Below are 15000 nucleotides of genomic sequence, written 5' to 3' on the forward strand. Positions count from 1 at the left end.
TGATGGGTTGGCACTCCGTCCAGGGTGTATCCTGCCTTGATGCCCGATGACACCTGAGATAGGCACAGGCTCCCCGTGACCCGAGGTAGTTCGGATAAGCGGTAGAAGATGAATGAATGAATGAATGATTAGAATTATATGATTTATCTAACAACGTTAGTGTTAATTCACACATTGGCTATTAAACTCAACGTACTTGATAAGTCGATACACTCCTCTGTAGCGCCTCTTCGGTTTGTTCCTCCGACTTCATGCCATGTAGACGATGCTCCAGCCCTTGGAGCAGCTCCTCCAACCAGGTCTGACTCTCGTCCCACTGAGTCCAAACCTTAAACGTACACATTATTAACACCGCAGCGCTGGTGAATTTTTAAGTCTGACTGACAAAAAGGTGTTGATTAATTTCCTTTAACTGCATCTTTAACAGCATTCCACAGGATTATATAACACAATTTAATACACGATCCTTTTTTACAGTATCACATTGTATACCCGATGCTCTGTATAAACAGATTGCTGTGATCTACGAGACATAAAAACCGTCAGGACGTAATGTTTCAGGTGTATTTTTATAGAACAGTTCAGTATTATGCACTTTTTATATGACTTGTTCCAGGACTCGGGTCCCAAATCCATGTTAAATGTTGTTTTTACCTGCAGTGTCAACTCCAAAGCAGCTCCAGTCTTCTGAGCCTGACGCTGAAGCTCATTCACCTGATCCTCCACCTCTGCCACCTCGGTGCCCCACTTATAGCGGACGTCAGCGGGCATCCGGGAGGTCAGATGATGCAGAGCTTGCATGTGGTTCTCCAAAGACAGGAAGAACTTCTGCAAATATAAAGGATATGTTATTATCCGTATTCTATCCCTTATATGGTCGGTGTTTCCTGCTTTTTCTCCGTCACCGTTCTGCTTATGTATATAACAGTAATTATACGTCCATTCTTCTGTAACATTGATGTGTTTATGGCTTTAGTCGCCTCACCTTGTGTGTGCTGAGTAGTTTGTGTAGCTGTTCCTTGGTGTGTGGCTCCAGTTGTGAGGTGTACGAGAGTCTCTGTATGCCGAGCTCCAAGAGGTCCTTCAGGCCTTTCAGTACACACTCACACTGCTGCTGCTGCTCCACACTGCACTGCAGATCTACAGCATGCTGACACACACCGCTGTACACACTGTCCAACACACTCTGTATAGACATAGGGAAAGAGAGATGGTTACACACACTACTGTACACACACACACACACACCGCTGTACACACTGTCCAACACACTCTGTATAGACATAGGGAAAGAGAGATGGTTACACACACTACTGTACACACACACACACCGCTGTACACACTGTCCAACACACTCTGTATAGACATAGGGAAAGACAGACGGTCACACACACTACTGTACACACACACCGCTGTACACACTGTCCAACACACTCTGTATAGATATAGGGAAAGACAGACGGTTACACACACTACTGTACACACACACTCACACACAACACTGTACACATTGTCCAACACACTCTGTATAGACATAGAGAAAGACAGACGGTTACACACACTACTGTACACACACACCGCTGTACACACTGTCCAACACACTCTGTATAGACATAGGGAAAGAGAGCCGGTTACACACACTACTGTACACACACACTCACACACCACTGTACACACTGTCCAACACACTCTGTTACACACACAAACTACACACACAGTTACACACACTACTGTACACACTGTCCAACACACTGTTACACACACAGTTACACACACCACTGTACACACTGTCCAACACACTTTGTTACACACACACACACACTACACACACAGTTACACACACCACTGTACACACTGTCCAACACACTCTGTTACACACACACACACTACACACACAGTTACACACACCAATGTACACACTGTCCAACACACTCTGTTACACACACACACTACACACAGTTACACACACCACTGTACACACTGTCCAACACGCTCTGTATAGACATAGAGAAAGAGAGACAGAAAAAAATAGACAGTCCCTCACACACACAATCGTTCACACCGTCCAACACACTCTGCACACACCACCATACACACACTAACACACTCTACACACACACACCTCTAGCGTAGTGACGTCCAGCGTTAACCCAGTCACACGTCCCTGTCTCTCTGTCCCCTCTCTCAGCTCGGCCAGCTCTCTCTCTCGCTGCAGAAGCTCCTGTTGTAGCCCGGCAACAGCCTGCCCCGGTAACCAAGGAGAGAGCAAGGGTCAGAGGTCAGAGTAGTGGTGTACATCTCTGTAGACATTTTAACTCGCCGCAGGGATGACAAACACGTCACAACAATGTAAAAAGGACAAGAGTTTACCTGTAGCTGTGCGTGAGGATCACAGCGTGATACATCATTAGTCAGGGTTTTTAAGGTGGAGGTGTTAGCAAGCAAGGCAGCATGCATGTGTTTACTCCTGCTCTGTGAGAAACACACACACACACACAAAGATTACAAAATGTAAAAACGCAGCATTATAGCTGAGGTGTAAAGTTGTCTAAAAACTGCAGCCGTGTTCAGCACTTGTGAGAGTGTGATGTGTTGTGACAGAGGAGGACAAAATGCTGACACACAAGTGCTAAATGTCTTTATACCACAATGCTAGCTGAGCGTTCTGATTGTCAGCACAGGTTTATATCAATGTGCTCGTTATAACACTTCGTCGTTACTAAAGTAAAGCCTCATTTACGATGATTGTTTTTTTTAAATGAAACGATAAATAAACATTTGTCGTTTGTAATCAGTGATACAGCGAAGTTTGCGTTAAGGAACGAGTCTTCGGTGTCGACGGGTTTTTCTACAAGAGAAAGTCTTGGCGGTTTCTCTGTAACATGGCGAGTTATTTCATCTTCTAAACTTCCAGAAAGAGAAAAGAGGAAGAACGAGGGTTAGGGTTAGGGATTATATCGTCGCTGTCGGACGGAATCCTCGTATCTCCAAAACCGTTATTTTTCAGGAAATTAAAAAAACGCCGTACCTTATCTGCAGTGCACAGGGTTTAGTCCGCGTTACAGTGGATTGTCTTGCGCTAAATTCCTGTCCTCAGACGAGCACCAGAACTATCGGGGGTCAAGATTTTTTTTTCTTTGAGCCCAGTGTTTTGAAGACATTTACCTCAGAAGACGTGTTGATTCGTTGCGACTCTTCTTGAGGAGAAATATGACGTGAAGCTCTCCCACGGAGTGAGGAAGAGGTGGACAGTTGAAGTGTCCAATGGAGTTATGAGATTTGTGTTCAAGCTATTTTCAAGACTTTAGATTGGTTAATAACTTGTAAAAATAACAGACCCACGTGGGGACTGACCAATAGCATCGATAAGTGGAAAAAATATGAAATTGACGAAATTTGGACATACGAGGTTTCCGCCCGACAGCGACGATATCCTCTAACTTGTGTCACTGACATTAAATACATCAACAATAAACAAAAATATGTTATTTAATACATAAAAAAATGTACTTATTAGTAAATGGCTGTGATATAAGTGGAATAAAACATTTCAGGATATGTTGCTATAGGCAGACGATCGACTTGGAAACACTAAGTGACTTCTTCCCTACGTATATTAACGTCACTCGTGTTAGTTTGTAAACGGAATAAAAACCCCTCAGTGAGGTTACGCAACACGTTTACACGGTGCTCTGTGTTCTCTCTGACCTTCTTCTGCAGAGTCTGATCCGACTGGTTCTGTAGCTGCTTCTGTTTCTCTGACACGTTGTTCTGGAGCTCACGCACACGATCCTGTAACAATTCCGCACACACGCTGACTGCAGGAGCCATGGAGCCTAACAACCTGATGACCTCTGACCACTGAGAGGAAATCTCAGCACTCAAAGAGCTGAGCGCTTCGGAGAAACTCTACCGATCACACACACACACACAGACAGGAAGTGGGGAAAGAGTTAATCTACTGGATTTAGTGGTGGATGGATAAACCGATCAGAATCATGAATGGATGAATGGATAAATTCATATGGATGGATGGATGGATGGACTAAAAGATGGAAGAATCACTTTAGATGGATGGATCAATGTGGACGATGGATGGATACTTATTAGTGTTGTGAATTGATGTATGTATGTATGTAGGTATGCATCAGTCAACAGAAATGATGGATGGATCGTTAGTTGTACTAAGAAGAATGGTAAACTGATGAATGAATGGATGGATGGATGGATGGATGGGTAGAACGTTATTGTAAATCTCATACGAATGGATGGATGGAAGTATCAAAAGGAGTGATAGAATGGTGAGTTGAAGGATGAACGAATCGATGGATGAACAGATAGATGTGTACCTGTAGCTGCAGCAGTTGAGTGTGTGTGTCAATTTCTGTGGCTCCTCTCTGAGAGATGAGTGTGTGAGAGAGAAAGGATAGAGAGAGTGCGATTCCACTCAGGACCTCAAACAAACCCTCATCTACCTCCTGCTTGTCCTGCAAAGAGAGAGAGAGAGAGAGAGAGCAATGAGTGTTAGCACGTGTGTGATCGTGTCATCAGGAGTGTAAGATACGTACAGGTGCTGAAGTCGCTGTGTGTCGCAGCTCTCGCAGGTGTGTGATGTGGGACTGGAGCTCCTGTAGACACACAGCACCATCAGCACTGCTCCATACACATACAGGGGGAGGAGATATCTGCAAACACGCACACACACACACACACACACGCAGTGTCAATATATTAAAGCATTAAATTGCTATTACTATAAGTTTGGTTGTCCAGGAACCTCCTCTTCCTGCTGGTCTTCTCCTCTCTGGCTGAGTCTCCTCTGGAGGTGAGTCCATTTCCTGTGCACTGAGTCCGCCCCTTCCTGTCTCTGCTCCTCTAACTCTGTTGCAGGAACAAGGAGCCTGAAGAGAACGTTTAGAAACAGTTGAGAAATGCTGACTGATCACAATAGGGAACCTTTACAGGACCTTCTCTCTGGATCTTAGGAACCTTGGGTGCGTTATGACTAAGTTCCGGTTCTGATGATGTCATAAGACAAATAAAAAAAAAAAAGCTTTTAGTTCTTACTCCATGGTACTTTTCTGTGTAGGAGGAAATAACTAGTTTTAAAACACACTACTTTTAAATAAGAACGTTTTAATAGATCATTCCAGAACTATTTAGTTCCTCGAAAGGTTCTGAAAACTTGGTGGAAGTGTGAATGTGTGTAAGTGTGTGTTTGACGTGACGTGACGTACGGCTAAGTACGGTGACCCATACTGAGAATTCTTTCTCTGCATTTAACCCATCCAAAGTGCACACACACAGCAGTGAACACACACACACCGTGAACACACACCCGGAGCAGTGAGCAGCCATTTATGCTGCGGTGCCCAGGGAGCAGTTGGGGTTCGGTGCCTTGCTCAAGGGCACCTCAGTCATGACTGGCCCGAGACTCGAACCCACAACCTTAGGGTTTACTTCATATTTGTAGAAGAGGACATGTAACCCCAGAAGGGGAAGTGTGTGTGTGTGCGTGTGTGTGCGTGCGTGTGTGTGTGTGTGTGTATGAATGTGTTACCTCGCTTGTTCCTCTGCAGTTTGATTTTGCAGTCTGACTCTGTTTCCCAGTACAGCAATGACCTTCATGAGATCTCTTTGTTCAATCAGACCCTGCTCTAACTCCTAAAATAAACACACACACACACACACACACACACACACTCAGACAAAAATAATGAAATCTAAAACTAAAGGCTTCTTTTTACTTTGCACATTTTGCCAAATCTTCTACTTGAGCACAGATGCAATGAGAGATTATTTCCGTTTAACAAACACTTCCTCTTTAGAGCATGAACCAGGACTCTAAAGGAACCATGTAGGTAAAACATGCAATATTTCTGGATATAAATTTCTCAAAATTAATTTCTATGTATTTGAAGTAGTTCCCTTTTGATCCCGTCCTTGACTTCATCTGAGTGTAACATTCTTAATGTAGACAATCCTAGAATTCCAGACCAGAGAGGCACAACTGACCGAAATGTTACTGCAACTACTACTACTGTGTGTGTGTGTGTGTGTGTTACCCTCTGCTGTTGCAAGCTGCCCTGTCTGAAGAGTTTGGCCCTCCTTGTGCTCAGCACCTCCTGCACACTGGTGCTGCGCTTTAGCCGAGGCTGCAGGGGGCGCTGTTTCTCAGCACATACCTGTAATCCACAGGTATAAAGTTAACATGTACTTCTCAGCACTGCTGAATTCTCGGTTCTGAATGGTCGGATGTCGATTAACTTAATATGGGTGTGTGTGTGTGTGTGTGTGTGTGTGTGTGTGTGTGACGCACCTTCTCCTCGCTGTGTCTCTCCTGCAGCAGGAGCTGAAATGTCACCAGCTTGTTCTTCAGGAGCTGCAGTTTGGCGCTGAGTGCTTTCTGCTCCTCTTCATCATGACTTGGTGCAGAAACACTGGCCACTTTCTGCTCAATCTCCATAAACATCTCCTGGACACGGACACACAACACAGACACACACACACACACACACACAGACAGACACACACAGACAGATGGAAAGCTTATGTTAGATCACCTGTTTTGCACATGCAAATATTGACTGCAGCATAATTTGAGTTGCCCACATTCACTTTCTAATGGCAAACACACACAATACATTCTACCATAAATTTAAAATAGGTCTAAATTCACCTTTTTATTCCTGAGAGCTCTGAATTTCACCTCATATCTCATCTATCAGACAACTAGGTGAGGTTTAACAGATAAAAACAGTTTAAGGAAACAAACACTTCGCTTTTTTAGTTAGAGCTTAATGGAAAAGAAGGAAAGGTCAGAGTCCACTTTGAGCCCAGAGATGATTTATACAGTCACGTATGACACGCACCTTGTGTGTGTGTGTGTGTGTGTGTGTGTGTGTTTGTGTGTGTAATGTTAATAACGTCTCAATTTCTCACTGCTTAATAAACTGAAAATCTATAATAGTTTTCTCACTGCACTCTTTTCATTCATCATAACCCTGGTCAAGAGGTCAGTGAATCATTATCCACCATCTAAATCTTTAATGCAGGTGTCAGGTTGCACACACACATACACACATACATACACACACACACACACGCACGCACACACACACAAAAACACACACACACACATACTCACACACACTCACAAACACACACACTCACACATACACACACACACAGACACACATTCACACACACACACTACATTACACTGTCACAATGATTACTGTAGCTTAATAATACTGTTCCTAAACCTTACCTAAAAAAAATTACAAGAATTATTTTATGACACAGACCAGGTGACAAACATTTTTATGAGGTCCGGTTGACTGTGACATGAAAGATTTTTAAGTCCTTATACATGCCTCACACACAATCACAAAATGTCTATTGTGTAATATACAAGAACGCACACACACACACACACAAACCCAGAGACACACACATGAACAGGAGAAGTGAAACAGTAATGTAAGTGAGTGTCTATTGTAAAATACACAAGACACACTATGTCTATATTGTGTATAGTGTAACACACACACACACACACTTAAAGTGCATGTTAGCATTTTCCCCATTGCTGCTTAATGAGTTGTGTTACACAATCACAGAGCTTCATAATCTCCCATCACACAAAGAGGCAACTTTTAACATAAAACCAGCTTTTACTCACCAATAAATGTGAGATTACGAGCTACACACTTTGCATGCGGACACACACTCAACACTCGGCTACAAACCCGTCACGTTAATGTGGTGGTGAGTGTAATGTGACAGAGGAAGAGTCTGCTTCTCTATTTCCTTTAAACGGCAGAGAGTTTCTCAGTGTAATATGACATGCTCATTTCTTCATGGCTACTGATCCTGTCTTTCTTTGTGTGTGTGTGTCTTTGTGTTGTATGCGTTGTGTGTGGGAGGTGACAAAGAGAAGCAGACATGTCACTGCTGCACCCTGAAGACAAAAAGCAAATAGAAATCTGCTATGTCGTAATCCGTTCAAGATCCTTACGGTGCTGAGAAAACTTGACCATCATCACACACACACACACACACACACACACCACTTCTCAGAGAAAGCTACCTCTGTCTGTAACAAACTTGAACGGAGACTCCTTCCATTAAAATAATCTGCGAAAGCGTCTCCTCACTGCAAACTTCACACACTTCTCTTTACGTCACCTTTTAAAGCGGATTAGTTTCTGAGAACGAGCGATTACCGTAAAAACAACAACATATTAAATGGAGCGCTGTTTTGCATCAAAGCTGGAACTAATGTCTGAACTGTTGCTATAGAAATAGAAATACAATAGAAATTAATTAACATCGTCTGACCGACCAGAGCGGAAAATGTTATATTATGTCCTGCGAGGACTAATAACTCTGTGTCATTACATATAAATCTGTTCAAACAGCCATCACAAACATTATACACACACAAGCACACAAACATTTTACACACACGCACACACACACACACATTATACACACACACAAACACACACAAACATTATACACACACAAACATTATACACACGCACGCACACACACACACAAACATTATACACACGCGCACACAAAAAACATTATACACACACACGCACAAACATTATACACACACACGCACAAACATTATACACACACACGCACAAACATTATACACACACACAAACATTATACACACACACAAACATTATACACACACACACAAACATTATACACACACATACACCTACACACCAATACACCTACACACACACGCATACATACACAGACACACACACATGCACACACACTCACACAGAAACACACACACACACCTGTCTTGTACAGACTACAAGCTCATACTTCCACCTGCTTCAGAATGTCCTAATATGTACTACAATTATTCTTCAGATTCAACACAAATCCTATTACTAATATGATTACAGGCTGCTTTAAAAAACAAGACTCAAACCGTCAAAGGAACAACTAAAGGTCCAGCAAACAAAAGACGTCCTCTTGAGACCACCGCCTCAGACAAACATTTGCTCTTGTAATGCACTTTCTTAATAACAAGTAAGTATAAAAACATATTTCTATCACATTTTTTGTCGTTTTTGTCCATTTGTCATAAACCAGGTCACTGTGTCCTGAATCTGGAAAGTTAAAATGTTCAGCTTCAATTCTGATCATAAAGATCAGAGCTGCTGGATAATCATCAACCAAAATCTCTCTGCCGGTGAACACCAAAATACCTTGTGAGGTTATCTGAGAACACACACACACACACATCACTGTATTTATATAATTATTATTTTGCTGAGAGCTTTAGGTCGAGCTCTAATTCCTGATTTCCAAACCTGTTTCCCAGTAAAGGCTATTTATAAGAAGAAAAAGCCAAATGATTAAAAATATCTAAAAAAAAATAAATAATAATAATAATAATAATTAAAAATGAGCAGGCAAGCAACAAAACATAATAAAAAAAACACATTGAAAAATTACATAAATTAATACGTCAAATAATAAATAAATAAATAAATAAATAAATAAATAAATAAAAAGATTTTAAAAAAGCTTAAATAAGTAAATAACTCAAATAAATGACCAAATAAATATATTAAAAAAAAAGCTGTTTAAATGAATAAAAGAAAGAACAAATTATACACGGATAATAAATGATAAGAAATTCAATACATAAATTAATAACTGAGATAAATCTGATATATAAGAAGCATTTTTAAAAAAACAACTCATAATTATTTTTTTAACACTGAGAGGAAAACATGAGCAGTACAATATTTATTTATATATTTATTTATAATATTTAGGTTTATTATTAACATCTACATCGAATTTTAAAACAAAAATATGAAACGTTTGCAAAAAAATCCTCTTTTCTTTGCTTTTATCTCTAAAGAGCTGCAGAATTTAGAGCTGTGTCCATATTTCATAAATGAAAAAAAAAACACACACACACACAAACACACACACACACACACTCCCAGCTGGAACTCAGCCAAACGGAGGCACAACCAACTGAACACGCTTTAACAAGTTAATGTCGTTAAACAACCTGTATGCGCTATATACACCTGTGTGTGTGTGTGTGTGTGTGAGAGAGAGTGCGTTCACCTGGCAGGTGTGCAGGTGTTCCTCGACACTCTGCTGTACATCGCTGTACAGACTCAGCTGGGCCTTTTCCAGCCAGAGCTCCATCTGAGCGGCTCGCTCATGGCAGGAACGGAGCGATCCGACCCGGGAAGGAGTTTCACCAAAGTACCAGGTTTCACCTACAGCCTAGAGGGACACGTATGATCAGTAAGAAAGAGAAAATGGGAAAGAGAAGATGAGGAACAAGCAGCAATAGAGGTGAAGTCGAACACACAGGTAGTTCAGGTGTGTGTGTCTGTGTTGCGTATCTAAATGTTTAATCCTGCTGGGTGTGTCTGTTGACCCTGAGATTACCAGAAATACTGCTTCGGTCTTAGTCCTAGAGTTTAAACTTGAGCTAAGTTTAATACACACACACACACACACACACACACACACACACACACACACACACACACAGCATTATGTCTAGTATAGTCTAATGCCTGTCTGTCTGGTGCTCACAATGAATGACAGTCCTTCTAATCAGTCCTCACTGACTGACTCACAAACACACACACAGAGACACACACACACGGTCCTTACACCTCTCTCGTTCTCGTTCTCCCTCATGTTTTGGCTCTTTCACTCATGCTATCTCTCTTTTTACCCTCAGCTTTGCCCCGCCCACCAGTGGCTAAAATTACTTCCTGAAAGCGTCGGTCGGTTTCACAGTCAGCTCGAGTGACAAGGAAGAAAAAACACACTCTCACACTCTCACACACACACACGCACACGCACACAACCCTGGGCCAATGAAAACATCCATTGTGTGTGCAAGAAGGTTTCACTTCTCCAGTTTGCCAACGTCCACACAGAATTACCCCATGCTACTCCATGCTTTCTTACGTCTCCATTTTAATCTGATGAGTCTATAGGATTAGCTCCAAATGCAGTGCTGTAGGGGATAATAGTTAAGAATTAATACGTTCATTGGTGATTCACTGGAGCACAAGGTTCATTAGTCTGCACTTTATTCTCAGGGTGGAGAACTTAAGAGAACATGCTTCAGTATTCCATCAACTAGATTATACGTAAATGCTGTGTGTTTTCTGAATTTCTTTACTGTGTTATTGTAAAGAGATGATGATGATGATGATGATGATCCTCTTGGCAGCGGTTCACGATGCGAAAAAAAAATCATCTTTATTCCTCTGCACCTTCTCCAGTGTTCAGGTGTCTAAAATAGAAGACAGCCATAACCATGAAAAGGTTCCTGACCTGTATAACGATGCAGCTATGAGATATTTAGGACACCAGGGGGCATAACTGAATCCCCACCCCAATAAAGAGGCGTCTGTGCTGTACCGTGAGCTGAAGAAGCCGCCTGAAACGTCAGGACCGTGATGAGGAGATCATTGTGTGTGTGTGAGATTCATTTATTAATGTGTCATACCACGTTTTGTGTCTTATCTGCAACCTCATATTTAACCCTTAATAAGGTGATTACTGCCCCAGAGGGCTTCTTTTAGCACTTAGCTTGACTACTAGGATGCAATAAAAAGTCAGTGGAAGTTAACTGGGGCAGCGACAGCGTGTGTTGCCCCACGATCGGGCAGAAAAAAGGGGAGGAATTGTACTTCATTTGTTTGTACTAACCTCTAGTATTAACTGAGGATTATCATCTGCTTTAAGACGTGATTTTAAAGGAATAACTGATCTGAAGTTTTATGCTAAATGAATGTTTGTTCTTTTTCACCGTAGGTTTTATGATTTAATTTCAGTTGTCAGTATTAAAACAAACCAAAAAAAAAAACGTTACGTAACGAACGTTAGAGAGTCGATAAGTCTCGCTCATTTCTCTGGGTAAAAAAGGGTAGTTGAGTAGTTCAGGCTGTGCCCAAGTACTGTACAGGGTTATAACGTGTTAGCATGTGAGTTGAGGATGAGTATGGTAGGAACTGAAGAAGGAGATACACGATTCTGAGGACTACACATTGAAAACGAAGACATTTTGAGAACACCTGCTTACCAGGCTGTCCGCCGTCCTCTCGTGTTGCCGTGACAATGTCGGCTCTACTGACGGTGTGTGTGGCCCCTGATCTGACTCAATAACACTGTGTGTATCTTTGGAGCCTGAGAGCGGAGACGTTAACTCCTCTCGCCTTAACGCCTCCTCCTCGGATGAATTGTTCCTGACCTGGAGTTTGATTACGGTTTCCTGAGAGTCTGTGGTTTCTACGTAAGTGTGTGTGACCTCTCTAAACACTGATGATGTGCTGCTGGTGTGTGTCTTCAGCCTCTCTGACTCGATTTGCATCCCCTTCCACGCATCACGCTCCTGACACACAGAAAGAGAAAAAGAGACGACGGTGGGGTAGATTTTAAGATGGTTTATTTGTATTTATTTGTTGTTTTAAAAATTTGGTTTCATTTATTGATTTATTATTTTTTTTTAAATCAGACAAAATCAACAAAAGGTGGAAGGAGGGATGAGGAAACACACAGAGAGAGAGAGAGAGAGAGAGAGAGAGCATGCGCAATGCTAAGAGCTACAACAGTGCGTTCACATGGAAATAAACCAAAATAAAAAAAAAAAATAAAGCACTTTATTCTCCTGAATGTGTTTCAGAATCCCGATTTCAGATAAAAAGAGAGAATGTGTAATTGTACACGAGGCACGTTGAAGTAGTTTGTTATGTAAACTGGTTCTAGAAAAAAAAAAAAAAAATCATAAAATTTATCAATCATAAAATTTTCATCAGCATCAGGCACGTGACTCCTGACCTCCTATGATATGTACTGTTGTAATATACTTCATAATAATACGATCTGTAACGCTAGTCGCGGTCACACGACGTAGTCATGGGAACACAAAACGTGTTATAAAATGGATTTTGTATTTAGTATACTGCTCAATAAAAAAGCAGGCAATTATGTTAGCATTTCCCTGCTGATGTCTCACGCCACGATAAAAACAAGTCACGTGCCTGATTCTATACTGCGTGTGTTACGCGGCTCAGCGCATTGTTAGCTTGATAAAGTGCTTAGCAGATAAAGATACGTTTAAAAGTTTTTCCAGAGGCACTTTTATTCCCAAAATTCATTTAAATATTTTCTCGGGTACGATATAAAATAGGGAGTTTAAAATAAGTGTTAAATATGAAACTTTTAAAGTGTTAAACGTTAGTCTTTGGACACTGTGCGTGACTATAAACAACTTTCAAGCGAGTTAAAAGTTGATCAGAAATCCTATTTTGATTACTCTTTTCTGATTGGTCAGAAGCCACCGATCAGTTTTCTGATGCAAATGAGAGGTTTGTGTCAATATATTTGCATTAAATAGCATTTATTGAAGCGGTCTCCAGTGTCAGAGCTCTGCAAATGTTTTCCCCCCAAATCCCATCATATTTCTCTGTAATACATGATAAGATGCATATTTTCTGTCTTATTACATTCAGTAACAATCTCTAGCACATTGCTGTGGCATAAAAGAGGAATAAAACATACGTCCAGGATGTAAACATGTCATAAAGATATCTTCGGCTCCGTTCGTTAAGCTTCGTTAATAATCCTGCCGAAGGCTCCGTGTAAATGCGTTTCACTGATTAGTTTCAGGAGTAACGGGTTCAGGAAGCCGAGTCGAAATCTACAATGCTTCAGATGTACGTGCTCTAGAAGTCTAGCAAGTCTATCTCTAGAAAACTTTTGTAGAAGCCGAGTCTAATATTAGAAGCCCGAGAAGTTCCGTATAAAGGGAGCTCTAGCACTAGGAGACCACACACTTCTGCTGGCCTCCGGGAGGAGACTCGGAGAGTTCTCTAACGGATGGGGTTTTGGTTACCAGCTCTCCGGGGGGAGGAGACGGCGTCCTCGCGGCGACCGACGGTTCGGACACAGCTTCAGGTTCGCTTTGCTCTGAGGCCACATGCTCGCCTTCACCTGCCTGTAGGAAGCAACGGGAAAAGGGTTAACAAGGTTCGGGTAGAGAATGGATTCTGATTTACTCCCCCGATGAAGCAAAACACGACTGTTGGCTTTGTCAACGTTCTGGGACCTGCCGTAACGAGCCTTTATAAAAGTCTTTCAATGCTTAATTTAGGTGTCATTACGTAAAGGTTCATGTAGGTGTCAAGTAGCTTTACGAACACTGCCTGGTTACCCAAAAATCTGTAATAACTGAAAAAAAAAGTTATGTGGAAAATTTTGGAACGTCACTTCATACGTGTTTATATACGTTTATGCTGGTTGTCATGTAAGGCTTATGTAGGTTTAATGTACACCGATATACAACGATTTTTTTCTCATGTTACTGAAATTATTCATACGGTTTTCTTTTTCAGTACTTTTTTTGTTTGAGTGCTGGTCAGTCGTACAAAGACGGACCCAAGTGAGTACTTTGGGTTACCTCTGGGTCTGATTCTTGTGTATCGTGCTCTGATGAGTCAGGTCTCTGCTGGGTCTCTCCTCCGCTCTCTGTGTCCTGCACGATAATAAAACGAGGGTCAGTAAGAAATTTGTCTTAATAAATCCAGAGAAGCGTCGAACCCGGCAGGATCGGCGATAAATATTCATGAGCTTTATGAGCATGAAGTGAGTAGATGAGAAAACGGATCGCAGGTGATGCTGCGAGCGTGACCGCGGTGCCACCTACAGGTGAAAAAGAGAACGCATGCACGAAGGTAAGTGAGGAAAACCAAAACGGCACAAATGTGCGTGTGAAATGTGAAAGGAAACAGCGTTTCTGTAAGAGAACTGGCATGAAGTGAGCAAACATCAGACAAAAACAAAACACAACACCAGATCCAGGCAGAGGAGAGACGGAAAGAAACGCGATAACGAGTGAGAAAGGAAGTCAAACAGAAAAGGATGGTCTGAGAAGCAGAGACGACAAACCGTTTTGTTTTATCGTCTCCA

At 41.7% G+C, this 15000-nt stretch overlaps 1 protein-coding gene across 4 annotated transcripts in view; it reads right to left on the minus strand.

Moving 5' to 3' along the window:
* Positions 1-15000, minus strand: part of syne2b (spectrin repeat containing, nuclear envelope 2b) — a 99015-nt gene that overhangs the window by 27132 nt on the left and 56883 nt on the right. For all 4 annotated transcript variants that reach the window (XR_009648552.1, XM_060871678.1, XM_060871677.1 and 1 more), the window contains 16 exons: positions 14492-14566; positions 13928-14029; positions 12116-12424; positions 10126-10290; positions 6320-6475; positions 6066-6185; positions 5561-5664; positions 4778-4901; positions 4569-4685; positions 4350-4487; positions 3709-3909; positions 2371-2472; positions 2123-2242; positions 986-1186; positions 655-828; positions 197-328 (listed from right to left, as the gene is read on the minus strand). Coding sequence is in view for 3 of the 4 variants with exons in the window: in XM_060871678.1 (XP_060727661.1) it covers positions 197-328; positions 655-828; positions 986-1186; positions 2123-2242; positions 2371-2472; positions 3709-3909; positions 4350-4487; positions 4569-4685; positions 4778-4901; positions 5561-5664; positions 6066-6185; positions 6320-6475; positions 10126-10290; positions 12116-12424; positions 13928-14029; positions 14492-14566 (2340 nt within the window). In the remaining variant the exon portion in view is untranslated. The remainder of the gene's footprint in view (positions 1-196; positions 329-654; positions 829-985; positions 1187-2122; positions 2243-2370; positions 2473-3708; positions 3910-4349; positions 4488-4568; positions 4686-4777; positions 4902-5560; positions 5665-6065; positions 6186-6319; positions 6476-10125; positions 10291-12115; positions 12425-13927; positions 14030-14491; positions 14567-15000) is intronic.

This window comes from Tachysurus vachellii, chromosome 6, assembly GCF_030014155.1.
Source record: "Tachysurus vachellii isolate PV-2020 chromosome 6, HZAU_Pvac_v1, whole genome shotgun sequence".
NCBI lineage: Eukaryota > Metazoa > Chordata > Actinopteri > Siluriformes > Bagridae > Tachysurus > Tachysurus vachellii.